The 17,058-nt window shown below is 41.5% G+C and overlaps 1 protein-coding gene across 6 annotated transcripts in view; it reads right to left on the reverse strand.

Moving 5' to 3' along the window:
- Positions 1-17,058, reverse strand: part of AKAP9 (A-kinase anchoring protein 9) — a 252,463-nt gene that overhangs the window by 133,289 nt on the left and 102,116 nt on the right. For all 6 annotated transcript variants that reach the window (XM_074984762.1, XM_074984761.1, XM_074984760.1 and 3 more), the window contains 5 exons: positions 16,836-16,915; positions 12,704-12,842; positions 11,728-11,825; positions 2,294-2,405; positions 1,624-1,822 (listed from right to left, as the gene is read on the reverse strand). In XM_074984762.1, coding sequence (XP_074840863.1) covers positions 1,624-1,822; positions 2,294-2,405; positions 11,728-11,825; positions 12,704-12,842; positions 16,836-16,915 — 628 coding nt within the window. The remainder of the gene's footprint in view (positions 1-1,623; positions 1,823-2,293; positions 2,406-11,727; positions 11,826-12,703; positions 12,843-16,835; positions 16,916-17,058) is intronic.

Consider the following 17,058-nt stretch of genomic DNA (forward strand, 5'->3'; position numbering starts at 1 on the left):
ATGGTCAGCTTGCTCATGGAAAGTGCTCTATCAGTAGTCAGTATGAGGGTTACAAAGACATCTTCAAGGCCAACATGAAGTCATGCAGTATATCCCCCAGTGATCTGGAAAATCTAGCTCAGGACAGATCTTCATGGAGGCAAACCACTGTGCAAGATCTCAAATGCTTCGAGTGGCAGTGTATCCAGGCACTGCAGGAAAAGCATAAGATCCAAAAAGAACATATAATACCAGCAGTCGGTGTTTTTTTTATGTGACGTCTGTAATCAGCTCTACCAATCTATATTTGGTTGAGTCACTCACAAAAGGTGTCATTAGACGATGAGATCCATCAATCAACAGCTCAGTTCAAGCAAGGTTTAAAGTGTTTATTTTAAAAAGAATGCATGCTCATGTGCAATTGCTTATTGGTAAATATTTTAACTGCACAAAGTTGTTTTAACTTGCCTGAAACTAGTAAATTAACGTGTATACAAAATGAGGTCTAAAAAAGGATCTAGTGGTGACAAACTAAAAAGGACTAAGAAACAAATAATAAAGCATAACTACTTGTCCATGCTAGTACAGATATTGGAGTTGATACATTTTAATAAAATCCACATCAACGTGTACCAATTTTACAGTGTTAGAAACTGACCAGGCTAGCAGGCCTTCAAAAAATCTCAGATGTTCACTGGGCATTCATGCTTAGCTGTATGAGTATTCAGAAGGCACTGTGTTTGTTCTAAAAGGCAGACAATAGCAGGGAGCTGTAAAAACTGGGCATTGAACCTGCAAATACTAAGCCTGCATTTAAATACATTAATGTTCCAGGGCCTCGTGTTTCCAACACAGGAAGCATACATGTATGAGTACACACAAGGAACAGATCAACTGGATAAGCAGATACCATTTTTACATAGTCACTTATAGGGGCAGAAATGTATTTGAAGAAAGGGAAGGAAAGATATAAAAATTAGAAAAGTGTAACAACAAGAGGAAAAAAAAAATCATGCTTTCTCCACTTTGCCAAAGCAGATATGTCTAGTTTAAATGGTCTCCGAATGAAAAGGAAAGATGTTTTGTTTAGGCTGGTAGGTGGTCAACAGGCCCTTGGTTTTGAGGGGCAGTGGAGAAAAAAGAGTGGCTGTGCCTTTTCACTTCCCACACCTACCTGGAGAGTTTGCCCCCACCTTTGCTATGCTACTGGCTAACAAATACTATATTGCATGCATGAAATATTTAATAATTTATAAAGTCAGTAGCAAAGTAATAAGTAAAATTTGCCATTGTTCAAGGATGACTATCACATCTATTTCAATGGTAAAACATACAATTTGCAATTATACTGTCGAAAAACTTGTAAAATAGTGAATTCAGTATCCAATAATTTCAGATATGAAACACTGCTCTCTCCCTTAGTTCCTACTAGTTATACCATTTCTTCATAAAAGACCCAATTTATTTTTAAAAGTACTGAATAAAAATGTTACTATAATGTTCAGAATTCTTCATATTCTGATGTTATTAGTAAAATTTAAAGCTTTGCAGGCATTAGCTTTTTGAAAATACTAATGTTTACATATGGTATACAGTACATGATCGTGAACAGGTTAGAAAAGGAGGTTAAAGGTCATGGGATACCTGAAATGTTCAGGGGACTCACTGACATCCTGAAGACTATTCTGTAAATGAACAATCTCTGTAGTGTATCTCTCTTCTGTTTCCCTCAACTGCTGCTGGAAATAGGAACGGAGGTGCTCAATTTCTTGAGCATGTTGCCCTTCGAGGTGTGTTTTAAGGTTCTTCATTTCCTCCCAATGCGATGCCCTAACCATAAGATCTATAAATGGGTAATTTGAAGGGGTAAATCAATTAAAATTATGATAATACATAGAGAAAGTCTATCTGAAACAGTAAAACAATGACTAACTAACATAAAAAAATCTCATAAAACATTAATGAAGTAATTATTTTTATTATGATACCAGGGCAATCCTATTTTCTATACATAACAAGCTCACAAAACACCACAGGAACACTCTCTCTTGTTATTGAGGTAATATTAACAACTTCTTCAATAGCTGAAAATCAAAAAATATTACTGAGCACAGTTCTAGAGCAGATCAGCTGAATTTCTAAATAACTATCCAGAGATTTATAGAAACAAAAAGGGCATAAATCAGATGTTAGAAGCCGCAGTATTGATGGTGTTTAACTCCTCTTATCCACTAGAAACCAACTGATGCTTAAATCAGTTTGTTCATTTTTCTGACTAAAGGCATTACAAATAATTGCACATGCATCTGTTTACCACTAAGGTCCTGTGAAGGGGTCTGAAAGTCTTCTATTTTCACTTGCAGACAACTGCTTTCCTCTTCTGTTCTCTGCTCCAGTTCACCATATGACATCTGCTGCTCTTCAACCTATGAAAAGTACAGTAAAAATAAATAACAATAATTTAAATAAAAATACAAACTGTTCTGAAAGCATAACACAAAAGCTAATACTTTACGTGTACCCAATCTACCACTCATACATACACATATCTATATATGCATATTTTGCAATCTTTTTCAAAATGTAATCACTGAATATATCACGTTTAACCTTTTAATAAGCAGCAGTGTATGATATACGGTCTGTACTACCATCAAATTTTCTGCTGAGGACAGATCAAAGGAAAATGATTATTTCATCAAAACAATGTTATATTTATAAGACAGAATAAACTGGGCTCTTTATCATCATCATTAACAATCATCAGCTCAGTGTTAGTTGGTGTCTGTTGCCTCTCTCACTATTTCCTTCCATCTTTCCCTGTCCAGTGTGGAGTGGCTTAGTTCCTGTAGACAAGCTCTGTACCAATCTACTATACATCTACGCATTCTCTGTGGGGTCTGCATCTCCTATTCGAATCATCCATTATGCTGATTTCCAGGGTCTTGATTTTTCATTCGTCGCTCATTCTGCAAATATGCCCGAATAGCTGTAACTTACATTGTACAACCTGCAGTAGGTTCTCTTTCAACTGCATCTTCCTATATAATTCCTCTTAAGTAACCTTCTGCATCAATCCTATTCTCAGGAGCTGTCTCTAACAACTCCTCTCGAATGCCAATATTCCTTTCTTGTGCTATTTACCCAAAAGACTCAATTTTTACAGTACCCAGTACAGGTATGGAGGGGAAGTACTCTGTAAAAATGATCAATTTGGTCTCATGGTAACAGATGGAGTACTTCTGGTTAAACTTCAATTCAGTCTATTTTGTCAACAGATGTTATGACTCTCCTACCTGCTTTTCAATGTAAGCTACACCCTACATGCAAAAAACCATAAAAAAAAAAAACAAAACGAACACAAACCCCCAAACAGCAAGCAAACAAAAAAACCTACAATAACCTTAGAATGAATTCAGAACTTTACTTTATATTAAAAGCTCACACTCTCTTTACATATTAAACATTAACATATATATGGTGCAAAAAACCAGGAATTCAAGTCACCTTAAGGAAGAAGAAATACTTTACTCTGGTAAAACTAACTTGATGATCTCTTGAGGACCCTTCCAGTTTTAATATTCTATGATTCTAAAGTAGCCACAGACTATTCTTTTTACTCTTTAAAATATAGGGCATCTCTTTTTGAGATTATTTAAAGATTTTCTCTTAGAATTTAAATATATTTAATTAAGGATACTGAATTTGTTCATAGGCTACAGGGTAGGAAACTTTCAAAACATTCAGATTTCTTTTAATTTCATTTTAGATTTAGCTCATTGATCTTATCCCTAATACACTTCACAAACGTATTCTAAACAGATCAGGACAACGGAAATCCAACATGCTATATGCAGCCTTTGCATACTTCCCTCTTTTAGATTAATATAAATATTTGGCATATAACAGTGAGTCAAAGTTATATATATGACCCCTTCCATCTCGAGAGACAGTGGTTAGCACCGGTGGTGAAGATTTGTGGGCAGTGTTTGAGTCTGCAGCTTCTCTTGTGGCTTATCCATCCAATATTGGATTTGCACCGTCGATTGCAATAACTACATGACAGTCTATTTCCGAATTCTTGAGTCTGAGAGTTTTACCTTCTAAGATGAAGTTCTTTTCAGTGGCTTGCACATATATTATTGAGGATGAGGTGCCTTGTCACAGCAATCGTATCCAGGTACTTCAATCTGATGATTTATTCCCAGGATTTTGGATCGATGTTGAATTTTTTCCATGGTGTTTTTGCATGTATCCTTGAATCTTAGATTTGGTCTTCCTCTTGTTTTCAATCCCCATGACAGTTCAAAGACAATTTCTTTGGGAAGACATTTGTCACCCATTTTTCTCAGATGATCAAGCCACTGTAGTCTTCTGCTGTTGAGGATCGCTACGAGGCTGGGCATGCCAGATCTTGATAGGACACCTGCAGTTGAAACTTTATCTTGCCAGTTGATATTTGTAATTTTGCGGAAACAGCGAAGATGGAAGCTGTTGAATTTTTTCTCCCGGTTCGAGTAGGTGGTCCATGCCTCAGAACCATAGAGCAGGATACTCAATACAAAGCCTGGTAGATTAGTACCTTCATTTTCAATGTCAGCTTAGGATTGTTCCATGCTTGTTTCCTAAGTCTGCCAAAAATAGTAGCTGCCTTCCCAATTCTGATGTTCAGTTCTTTGTCTGTGGATACGTTTGTGGTGACAGTAGATCTAAGGTAATAAAATTGTTGAGCCACATCTAATGGGCTGTTATCCAGAATGACAATGGGTTGCTGAGGTATACCTTGAGCGAATACAACAGTTTTCTTCATGCTTATGTCAAGAGAAAACAACTTGCAGGCTCTGAACAGGGAATCCATCAGTGACTGTAGCATGTCTTCATTATGACATTATGTCTGTAAAGAGAAGTTCCCTAATGAAGACCTCCTTGACCTTAGTTTTGGCCTTGAATCTTGCCAGGTTGTAGAGAGGGCCATCTAACTTTGTGTGGAGAAATACATTGGTGCGTGAGTTTTGAAATGAGCAATTTAGGAGAACTGAGAAGAATATGCTGAAGAGGGTAGGGGCAAGAACACGCCCTTGTTTGACTGCACTGTTCATTGCAAATGGTTCTGATGTAGATCCATCATATTGCACTGTTGCTTTCATGTTCTCGTGAAAGGATGTTATGAGCCTGAGAAAGGTCAGTGGGCAGCCAATCTTAATTAATATTCTGTATAGTCCTGATCTACTGTGTCAAACACCTTTTGTAAGTCCACAATTACTATGAATAACGGTTTTCTTTGTTCTCTGCATTTTTCCAGTAGTTGAAGTGAGAAAATCATGTTCATTGTTGACCTGCCGGCCCTGAAGCCACATTGTGTTTCTGGATAGACTCAGTCTGTGAGTTTTTGCAGGCATTTGAAAATGACACAGGCAAATGCTTTGCCTATGATACTCAGTAACAAGATGCCTCTGTAGTTGTTGCAATCACCCATGTTGCCTTTGTTTTTATAGAGACTGATGATGTTTGAATCCTTCATGTCAGTTGGGACGACATCTGCTCTCCAACATTTTAGGAGTTAATCACAGAGGAAGGGGAGGAGCACAGCCTTGTTTGCCTTCAGGACTTCTTCTGGAATTCTGTCATTTCCTGGTGCTTTTCCATTGGAGAGAGCCTCAAGAGCTTGAGAAAGTTCCCCTCCCCCACATAGGCTCTGCATCTAGCTCAGACATTTCTGGAAGAGTTGGGATGAGGCTGTCAAGTTTAGGTTCTATTCTACGCTCATGGGAATAAAGACTTGAGCAGTGTTCCACCCATCTGGACATCTGCAGCTTTTTGTCTGTGATCACCTGTCCATTTAATTGCTTCAGTGGGGCAACTTTGGTAATGTTTGGTCCGAGTGCTTTCTTCAATCCATCATACATGGTTTTCAGGTTGCCCAAATCAGGTGCCTTTTGAATATTAGAACATAGATTGGCCCAATACTTGTTCGCACACCACTTGGATTCTCTCTGAAAAACAGATCTTGTGTGTCGAAGTTGATCTCTTGTGCTTTGAGATGGGTTCTTTATGTTATTCAGATGCGCTTTGTGTTTTTTGTCAAGAAAAGGCCTAAGAATGTCAGCATTTTCATCAATGCAGTCTTTGTCAGAGAATTTACATGTTCCAAAGGCAGATTTGGCACATTCGTATATTACATCTCTCAGAATGGATCATGTTTTATCAACGGTTTGTTGGTCAGGTTTGTGTTCCTTTTTGCGAGTGAGATCATCTGCAAAGACAGGGCACTTCAGAGCATCTCTGGTATTGATTTTTGGATTTTTTGTATTCCGTTGTCATATAGAGTTTCTTTGGGATAATTTTCACTTTGCTGATGATCAAGAGCCATGTCTACACGTGCACGCTACTTCGAAGTAGCGGCACTAACTTCGAAATAGCGCCCATCACGGCTACATGTGTTGGGCGCTATTTCGATGTTAACATCGACGTTAGGTGGCGAGACGTCGAAGCCGCTAACCCCATGAGGGGATGGGAATAGCGCCCTACTTCAACGTTCAACGTCGAAGTAGGGACCGTGTAGTCGTTGTGCGTCCCGCAACTTCGAAATAGCGGGGTCCGCCATGGCAGCCATCAACTGAGGGGTTGAGAGACGCTCTCTCTCCAGCCCCTGCGGGGCTCTATGGTCACCGTGTGCAGCAGCCCTTAGCCCAGGGCTTCTGGCTGCTGCTGCTGCAGCTGGGGATCCATGCTGCATGCACAGGGTCTGCAACCAGTTGTCGGCTCTGTGTATCTTGTGTTGTTTAGTGCAACTGTGTCTGGGAGGGACCCTTTAAGGGAGTGGCTTGCTGTTGAGTCCGCCCTGTGACCCTGTTTGCAGCTGTGCCTGGCACCCTTATTTCGATGTGTGCTACTTTGGCATGTAGATGTTCCCTCGCAGCGCCTATTTCGATGTGGTGCTGCGCAACGTCGATGTTGAACATCGACGTTGCCAGCCCTGGAGGACGTGTAGACGTTATTCATCGAAATAGGCTACTTCGATGTAGGCTTCACGTGTAGACGTAGCCAAGGAGTGATCAGTGTCACAATCTGCGCAGAGATACGTGCGTGTAATTTTATGGCATTGAGATGTTTCTTGCGTACCAGTACAAGGTCAAGTTGATGCTAGTAACCGGATCTGGAGTGGCACCATGAAACCTTGTGACACTTGTTTCAAGTTAAAGAAAGTATTAGTGATGCAGAGCTGATTCCGAGAGCTGAATTCGAGAAGCCTTTGCCTACTTTCTTTCATTTTCCCAATAAATGATGACTGAGGCACATAGGCCAGGACTGATGGTAACTTCCAACTCCTGCTCTGAAGTCACCAAGGACTGACAGTTGTTTGCCAGTTGGAAAGGACGCAAAAACTTTCTGAATATTATCATAAATGCAGTCCTTGTCTTCGGCGCATGACACCAACATGAGTGCATAAGCACGGACGATGTTGATATAGCCTGCCTTGGTGCAGAGCTTCAGGGATATAATTCAGCTGTGGGCGTATTGATAGATTTCAGCAGAGTGTTCTGAACAGCAAATCCAATTCCACAGAGGCGGTGTTGCTCCGTACTCAAGCCCTTCCAGAAGGAAGTGTAGCTGGTGTCTTTCACTGACCCAGCATCTGCCAGACTGGTTTCCTGGACAGCAGCAATGTAGACATTCTGTTTGTATATCTGTTGATCTATGACTTCTGTTTTGCATATTGAGTCAGTGTTCATAAGGTCATGCGCAGATTCAAGTCCCAAACACAGGGTCCACACATTCCAGCTACCGAGCCAGAGGCAAGTTGATTTATTATTTCGTTTTTTGGAAGGTACATCATTTACATCTACTTTTTGATTTCTGGTCTATCCCAATGCAGCCAATGAGGAAGGCAGATGTGGTGGACCTGCACCTTATTGAATGGGGGTGCCTGGATTGAGGCGGGCGGTAGCTGACCAGTGGAGCATGATGACTCCTCCCACCAATGAAAGTAACCCATAGCGTCCTCCTCTTTGCCAGTTGATGAGGGTTTGTAACCTGTACCTGCCACTTCCCATGTTGTTTCCATGATATCAGAAAGAACTGAGTGTCCTCTCCATTTGGCACCCTCTTACATGCTGCATTGACCGGACTAGTGTTTGGAGCAAGTGAGTTGCCCAAGTGGCACTATCCCCCTCTCTGTTGCCCCTGCTGAATCCAAAGGAAAGACAGGAGTCAGTATGTGACTGCAAGGAGATGCCAGAAAGCAGGTGTGGTGAATCCTCCCTGCTAACCGCCTTGGGGTCTCCACTCCAGATTTTCTGTCTGGGTTTAACCCCATAGCCTTTGGATCACTCAAACCTAACCACAAGGCAGTGGGGAATTTTCTGACAGGGTTGTCTTCCCTAGGGTGATGTAAGCAGTCATGCTCCCTTGGATGCTGGTGACCAAATCATGGTTCATATGCAAATTGGATTACCCAAAATAATCCAGGGACCCAAGTATCCCAGCCTCTCATCTCATGCAGAATGAGGGGGCAGAAGCCACTGAGTCCATCCACCGTCATGCTCGGGGGTCCATGCTGCCTGCCCAGATCCCATGGGCTCCTGGTGGTGGTGCTGCTGCTGCTGCAGCTGCTCGGGGCTTGCAGAGGACCACGTGAGCAAGAAGAAATAACACACAGCAGGGAGGATCTGGCTGGCTCGATCCTCTCCACCAGCGCCCACCCCCCTGTTGCTGAGCCCCTCAATGCCCCCCAGCCCAGGCTGGCACGCTCCCAACAGCCCCTGCCTGCAGCCCCTCCCACACCCCTCGGCCTGTCCCGCTCCCAACACCCCCCATCCACAGCCCTCCCCCACATCCCCTGACCCAGCCCGCTCCCAACACCCCCCTGCCCGCACCGACCTGATCTGTTCCCAACATTCCCCAACCCGTCCCACCCCAACACCCACCCAGCCCAGTCCCTGAACTTCCCCACCAGGTAAGTTAAGGACTTACTGCTGGTGTGCAGCGTGGAGGAGCCAACACCTTCTCCACCGCAGCTACCCGTACCGCCAGCTGCGCACAGCAAAGCAGCTTCTGCTGTATGGCACAGCAGCCATGGCTGCATGCTGCGAAGTGCCTCTGCTTGCGTGGCAGGGCAGGGAGTCTGCAGCCATGCTGTCACGTGCCTTCAGCCACGCTCCGCAGCTCCCCCCACACCCTCCCGCCCAGCCTAGCCCGCTCCCAACATCTCTCCCAGCCGGCAAAGCTCCCCCGCATCTTCCGGCCTTGCCTGACCCACTTCCAACACGCCCCTAGCTCACAGCTCCCCCCACACCCGCCAGCCCAGCCCACTCTGAACTCCCCCCCAGCCTGCAGCTTTCCCTGCACTGGCCCACTCCCAACACATCCCCCCCAGCCCACAGCTCCCACCACACCCCCAGCCTGGCCTAGCCTGGTCTCAACTCCGCACCCCCCGGCCTGGAACTCCCCCCCACCCCCCTCTGGCCTGGCTCAGCTCACTCCCAACACCCCCGTCAGGCAGCTCCAGCCACGCTCCAGGTTATACAGTTACACAGTCGAAGGTACACAGATAAGGAAAAAACAGAATATTTGATGGGTGATTATTTAATTAAGATTATCCATGTGATTTTACATTACGTAATTGTTCAACTTGATATGCCTACCTGTGCCTATGGTCAAAACTGAAAAAAGCAAACAATATCACCCTGAAAGGGTACAACCTTCAAAGTATAGCAGATTCTGCTTAACAGCAACTCTAATAATAACATCTTTCTGTACATGGAAAAATGGAACCAATACCATAGAATGACTGTAATATTAATTGATTGGACATTGGCAACAGACATGCCAGCTTTTTGTGGAAAGCCTTGGCCACAGGCAGGTTTGCAGAGTCGCAGCAAGGACAAAATTAATGGAACCTTCAGTCCCAGGCCTGAGACGCAGCAAGGAGCACGACTGCTGATGACATGAATGGCTGCGAAGTACCTGTGTTCCCTGTGTTTTCCTAGGGGACTGGGTCCAGCACATTCCAGAGCTCCTGCCTCCTGTGAAAAGCTTGGGCCACAGGCAGGTTTGCAGGGCTGTAGCCAGTGAAGACGGCACTGGGAAAAAGTCAAACCTGGGATCATGGAACTAGGGGAGGATGGAGCCTGAAGACTGCAAGTATAGGTACCTGAAGTCTCAGAGCTTCCCTCTTTGGCTGTGGCCTTGCAAAATGGCCTCTCTCTTATGGCAACTACAGGTTAAGGGACAATTTTGGACATCTGGTGAGATGATGTTCATAAGTGGAATTTATTGTATAAACTAAAAATCATTGAACTATAAATCCTGACTGAAATATACTTATTTTCCTCAGATTTCTCACAACTAGACTTGGCTAAGTACTTGTTTTAGGAATCATATGCAAGAAATTAAACAAACAATAACATTAACTATATATCACAAATTTTATCAAAATTACTTAGGCAGGACAGTACATTTAAACAGTCCATTTATTTGCAAGAAAATATTAAAAAAAACTTAAAACCTAACATTTTGTGGCTCCATCGTAAGCAGCAGGACAAGACTAGAAATGGGGATATTTGAAGCCAAATCAAGCATCCACTTCTCTCAGCACTATTTTGGTTTTCTTGTTTTTCTTGATATAGACATATTAGAATGGAAGCATAATGAATTCTGAAGCACGTGTACCAAGGAATGTCAGTACTGTATGTGGCTGGTAACAAATGCGCCAAAAGCTTTGATGGTGCAATTAAAATTGCTGGTGATGAACATAAGCTGAACATTTAGCCAGGCCATCTTAAGGATCAAGCCAGAGATTAAGTTGGGTGGCACTCAATCTGCAAGGAGGCTACGTTCCACTGAGATTTTCCAATATGGTGATAAAAATATAAGAATATTAGTATCAGAGGGGTAGCCAAGTTAATCTGTATTTTCGGAAACAAGAAGTCCTATGGCACCTTATAGACTAACAGATATTTTCGAGCATAAGCTTTCGTGGGCAAACAGAGGAGAAACCAGGTCAATTTAGTCAAGGAGGATGTGGCCCATTATCGGTAGCTAATGTGGAAGTGTGAATATCAAGAGAGAAGAAACTGCTTTCTCTTGTCAACTACAAAAGCAGTTTCTCCTTTCTTGATTAGTAACAGAGATGTTACTAATGTTAATACTAATACTAATGTTACTCCTTTCTTGATGTTCACAACTGCTGCTGATAATGGGCTACATCCTCCATGACTGAACTGACCTTGTCAGCTCTGGCCCTCTTCTTGATTGGGACTCCCTCCTCTTCATGAGCCTATAAATTGAGACCCTCCTATGCAACTCCCACTCATGCATCTGCTGAAATGGGTCTTTGCACACAAAAGCTTATGCTCCAAAATATCTGTAGTCTATAAGGTGCCACAGGACTTCAAGAATATTAGTGTAACATTTTAAATCAAGACTACCCACTGAGTTTTATGTGATATAAAACATCGCATTTAAGAGGATTTTTCATTTAATTTTGAAAAGATCACTTCCCCCCTTAAACCCAGCTACATTACATAGTAACTGTCTTTGTATAAGGCCACAATTCTGCAAAAACTTGCACACGTGTTTCATCTTATACATGAAGTAAATGGGCCAAGTGATGTTTATAAGCATAAATTTATATATGGGCATGTTTGCAGGATTCAGACTTAATAAACAAGGAATAGATGGGAATCCACAACAGGCATCTGGTTCACATACCCACTTCATAATCATATGCAATTGTAAACAGTCTACCTTTTTGAAGTCTCTCATAAACTGTGCATGAAGTAGCATCAGCCTGTTGTATTCTTCCATAATCTTGCTCAGAAGAGCTTGCATGCTTTCTTGCAAGGCTAAATTACAAAAAGAGCTTTGACAATTTCATCAAATACACAATTATTGCACCATTATACATTGTATTTTCAATTAATCAAATCGCTCACAAGTTCTTAATGGAAGAAGAATTACCATTATACTACTCCATTGTTGTAAGTGTGAGAGGCGCATGTACACATTTTACTAATGTGAAGAGGGATGCTGTGCAAATTTTTACACACTTAGTATTCATGCGTTTGTTTATAAGTTATGGTAGAACTGCTTAGATTTTGTTGGTATATGAGGAGAAAAGTCAACCTCCTCACATTATTTGAAGTCCATTACAGTAAGCACTGTACAGGGCAGCACTCTGAAAATAAGAATGATTCAGAATCCTGAGGCATCTTGCAGGTTGATTAACTGGTGATGTAAACAAGCAACTGAATCATATGCAGAAATAAAAAGGGCATATAATACTGCTGAGCTGACTTATTATTTATAATGACTTCAGATCAGTGGTCCCCAAACTAGGGAGCATGTTCCTCTTGGGAGCATGGAGGAATGCCCAGGGAATAGGTGCGCAGCAGAACCCAGGCTAGCTCCCACCCTGCACTTCTCTGCCCCCACCTCTGATCTAGTCACATCACTAGCTGTAGCTGTCGCCCCAGTTCCGCTACCAGTTGCAGCTCAGCTACTAGCTCCACTCCTATTCCCTGGCACAGCTTTACCTCTGACCACCAGCCCAGCTGTGAATCCACTCTATCCCAGGCAGGCATGGACACATTCTGTTCCGATTAAGGGGGAGGAGGGTGCAAGAGGAAGAGTTTGGACCCTACTCCCTTAGATTCTTAACAATTAATACCAGTATATTAATGTAGTGTTGTCAGAAATACATAAAAGTTACTGTATGTGTTACCTTGAGCTTGAATTTTATCAGTTGGTAATTCTACATTAGGTTCATTTCTCTCAAGAGCAGAAGCATGGAAAACATTTTGTTCTCCAGTGCTAACTTTGACAGAAGTTGAGTGCTGTTCACTCTGAACAATGCAGGGAAGCTATATGAAGAACAAAAACAAAAATCAAAAAGAAATATAATCATTAGATTAATGTTGGAAGAGATTTGAGGAGGTCATCCAGTCTAACTCTCTGCTCAAAACAGGACCGACCCCAACTAAACCAACCTAGCCAGGGCTTCATCAAGCCTGGTCTTAAAAACCTCTGAGTATGGAGAATCCACTATCTCCCCATTTCAGTGATAAACCACCCACCCACCCGCTGAAATAGTTTTTGATAATATCTAATTTAGACCCCTACCACAACAATTTGAGACCACTCTTTGTTCTGTCACCTGCCACAACTGAGAACAGTCTAGGTCCATCATCTTCAGAACCTGGCTTCATGTAGATGGAAACAGCAATCAAATTCCCTCTCATTCTTCTTGTCTATAGACTAAATAAGCCCAGTTCCCTCAGCATCGCCTCATAAATCATGTGTATCAGTCCCCTAATGTTTATCACCTTCCACTGGACTCTCTTCAATGTCCACAGACTTTACATTCTGCTAAAGATAAAGACTTTACATGTGCTAAAGATACATCCTGTGTAAAGAATGTTGACAAATATCTTTAGCAAAGATAGTTCAGGGCTGCAACAGATTACTTATGACTGCATCAAAGACAACAAGCAGAGGAAACAGAATAGAAAAATAGCATCCATAAAGAAGTATCTCTGGGGTAAAAAATCCGTAGCAATAGTTGTATACACCTCTTGTGCATAAAAAGAAAAAAAGAAACAATGGAAAATAGGGCAGAGGGTGGTTCAGAAAAAAATATTGCTTTAGCATTGAAAATGACGCTGTCAAATCCTATAGGTTTTATAGAATTAGCTCCCCTCTATTGAGGCTCACAGGTCAATGCATATTGCCTCATACCATCACTCTGACAGGCGTAAACAAAGTGGATAGCATGAAATATATGCACACATGAATAAAAAGAATGCCTGAAGTTTATTAGTTCTAGATTGTCTAGGATGTATGGCATTTTAATAATGAGATGGCCGAAGGAAACAAGATTTATCCATATAGCATCTGAAAGCATAGCTATCCTCTGAAAAAAAGAGACTACACAAATGGCATTGCAGGGTTCCTTGTTGACTGACTCAGTGATTTCTAAAATAAATATACTCATCTTACAAATAGAAGGATATCCTCTCTTACCTGCTAAATGTATTCGGAAACTTAATGTGAAGCTGTGTTCTCCTGACTTTAACACTATTAATATTAAGAATCTGTGGTTTCAATTTAGTTAACAGTTCCCTTGATGGTACATATAAGTCATAATGAAATCCAGTTCAATTTCTCCCTATATTTGCTGTCTAGTAGTAGTGTAATATGAACAAAATTCAATAAATACTTATTTTAGTCAGGGAAGTAACTCTAACTTCAAACAGGCAGGAGTTTTTTGTATTAAGAAGCATCATAATCTTTTGTTTTGACCATAAATCAATTGAATGTCCTGTATATAATTGTTAAAATTTACAACAGTGTCCACAGTTTTAATAGGTACAGTGGGTCCCTGAGTTAGGTGAGGGTTGCGGTTCCACGCACCCTCGCGCAACTCAAATTTCACATAAGTCTGGGGGCAGCTTTTTCCCTGGCAGAACACATGTTCTGCAGCTGGGGAAGCAGCAGGAGCACCTACAGCTCCTTTTGAAAGGTAACTACTGGGGTTGGGGGGGTGGGGGCAGTTGGGGAGGGTTAAGCCTGGTGGTGAGTTGGGGCCGTGGGGGTTGGGTAGGGGGATTAAGCCTGGGGTGGATTACGGCTGCAGGGGGTGGAGTTGAGATGGAGCTGCATGTTGGGGGGGAGTGGAGTGGAGCTGGAGCCAGAGCTGGGCACGGGGGGAGCGTGTTGTGAGCTGGAGCTGGACACGTGGGGGTTTGAACCAGGGCCACATGGGAGGTGGAGATGTGAGGCTGAACCAGGGCCAAGGGGAGAGAGATTCTGAATTGCTCTTAACTCATTTTAATGCAAGTTAAGCGCGACTTGAAATTGCGGATTTCGAGGGATTACTGTATTCGCAAAAGAGAAAAAGATCATGATCTCTGCTGAGAGGAGATCAACTATATTATATTACATAGAGAGGTAGTCACAAGAGAGAAGGTAGAAGTAAAGGCAGAGGGAATTCAAGGGTAACATCAGTTACAGGTTGAAACTCGCTAGTCCAGCGCTTTCTCATCTGCCACAATTCATGGTCTGGCATGATTTTAATCAGTTGGATGTCCACTTACCATGGGTGTGGCCAAGTCTGTGTTCAGCACTGGTATTTAGCTGTAATTCATCCCTAACTATCTTCCAAGAGCCCAGTAAGCAGTGGAAGTGTTGGTATTGTGCTAGACAATTTTGACTTCCCGTGGTTTGGCAAATTGTCTCTTTTGGCACCAGTCAGGTCCCAAGTGCCAGACTATTGAGGTTCAGCCTCTATGTGATTACTTAACTAGAGCTATCATATAGCCTCAATAAATAAAAAAGGCAGAGCTTGGGGTTTGTTTTGTTTTGTTTTTTGTTTTGTTTTGTTCTTTCTTATGTTCAAAGTTAATACCTATCTTGTCCAGTTTCTTGTAAATCAGACAGTTTTGGATGGGAGAAAATAGTGTAAATACATCTTTGGCTTTTTTTTTAGGACCACAAGTTTGGCACTAAATTCCATTGACATAACTAACAGATTTCTGAAAGACATGTTTCTTAGTCTGCATGACATTCTAATACAAATTAGCACTGACAGAATTGAAACAGCCTATATTAACTAGATTAAAACCTGTTTAACAAATCACAGAAAAGTAACTGTAAATGGGGAAATCAAGTTCTTGGGTCTCTAGAGGGATCATGCAGAAATCTATTCTCAGCTCATATTTACTCAATATCTATAGATATGGTTTGAAAGAAAATACACCTCATTCCTGATAAAATATGCAGATGACATAAAATTGGTGAAATGGTAAATAATGCTGAAAACAGGTCAGTTAACAGAACATTTCTTAGTCAGGTGGGCTCATCTGAGCATACATGAGTTTCAACGTAACTAAATGAAATGACATCTATTGAGGAACAAAGAATATATATCATACTTATTAGATGGAGGACTATATTCTCCTAAAGTGACTCTGGAAAGGAGATAGGTGTCATGGTTGATAACCCCCTGAACAGGGACTCCCAGTGCGATACTCTGTCTACTAAGCCTACAGTCTTTGGATTTAAGCAGTGGGCTACCAAGAAGGAGAAGGAAGCTGGTGTTACCTCTGCATAAGGCATTATTACTGAAATACTGTGTCCAGTTCTAGAGTCCACACTCCAAAAAGGATGTTGAAATACTGGAAAGATTTCAGAAAGGCACTACAAGAACTATCTGAATTAAGAAAAACTTGCCTAATAAGGAGAGAATAAAGAATCTCAATACGTTTAGGTTACACAAGAGAATGTTACGAAGTGACTTGGCATCTATGTAGGAAAGAGATTTCTGATAATAGAAGACTCTTTAGTCTAGGAGAAAAAGGCAAAATAGTTAATCATTGGAACAAGTTACCAAGGGGAAAAGGTGGATACTCCATCACTTGAAGTCTTCAAATCAAGATTAAAAGATATGCAATAATTCACACTATGCTGGACAGAAGTTATGGGCTTCATGTGGAAATTACAGTGTAAAGTACTTTGGCTTATGTTTTGCAGGAAGTCAGACTAGTTAATCATAATAGTCCCTTCTGGCATTAAAATCTATGAATTTTGGCCATTTACTGCAGTTTACAGAAAAGGTGGTAAGATTTTACAAGTATTAGATATGGAACACTGTTGGGAAAATTCAGGAACTGAGAAAATACATTAAGGAAGTAAAAATGTTCTGGCTTCTCAGTCTCAACCTGAAGAATTACTGGGAGAGGAGAAAGCTCTTATAGAAGTTTGTTAAAGGTGGTGAGAAAAATAGTTTTATCAGTACATAAACAGTTCTTGATTTTAAAGATTCTCATGTAAAAAGTATTTCTTTGGCAAAGTCTTACCTGTGTTAGCCTACAGCATTCCTCAGACACTGCCTTGCTTAGCTTTTCTATAAGCATCAGTGTAGATTTTTCTTCATCATCTATTAACACAGATTATTAATATTAACTTATTTATTGAGGCATGAATTAGATGTCACTTTTCAAACAGACAAGGCACAGCCTTAACAAGTGCACAATCTAAGGACAGACAGACAAAAAAGAAATTGAGGGAAGCGAAAGGAGA

This window comes from Carettochelys insculpta, chromosome 2 (genome assembly GCF_033958435.1).
Source record: "Carettochelys insculpta isolate YL-2023 chromosome 2, ASM3395843v1, whole genome shotgun sequence".
Taxonomy (NCBI): domain Eukaryota; kingdom Metazoa; phylum Chordata; order Testudines; family Carettochelyidae; genus Carettochelys; species Carettochelys insculpta.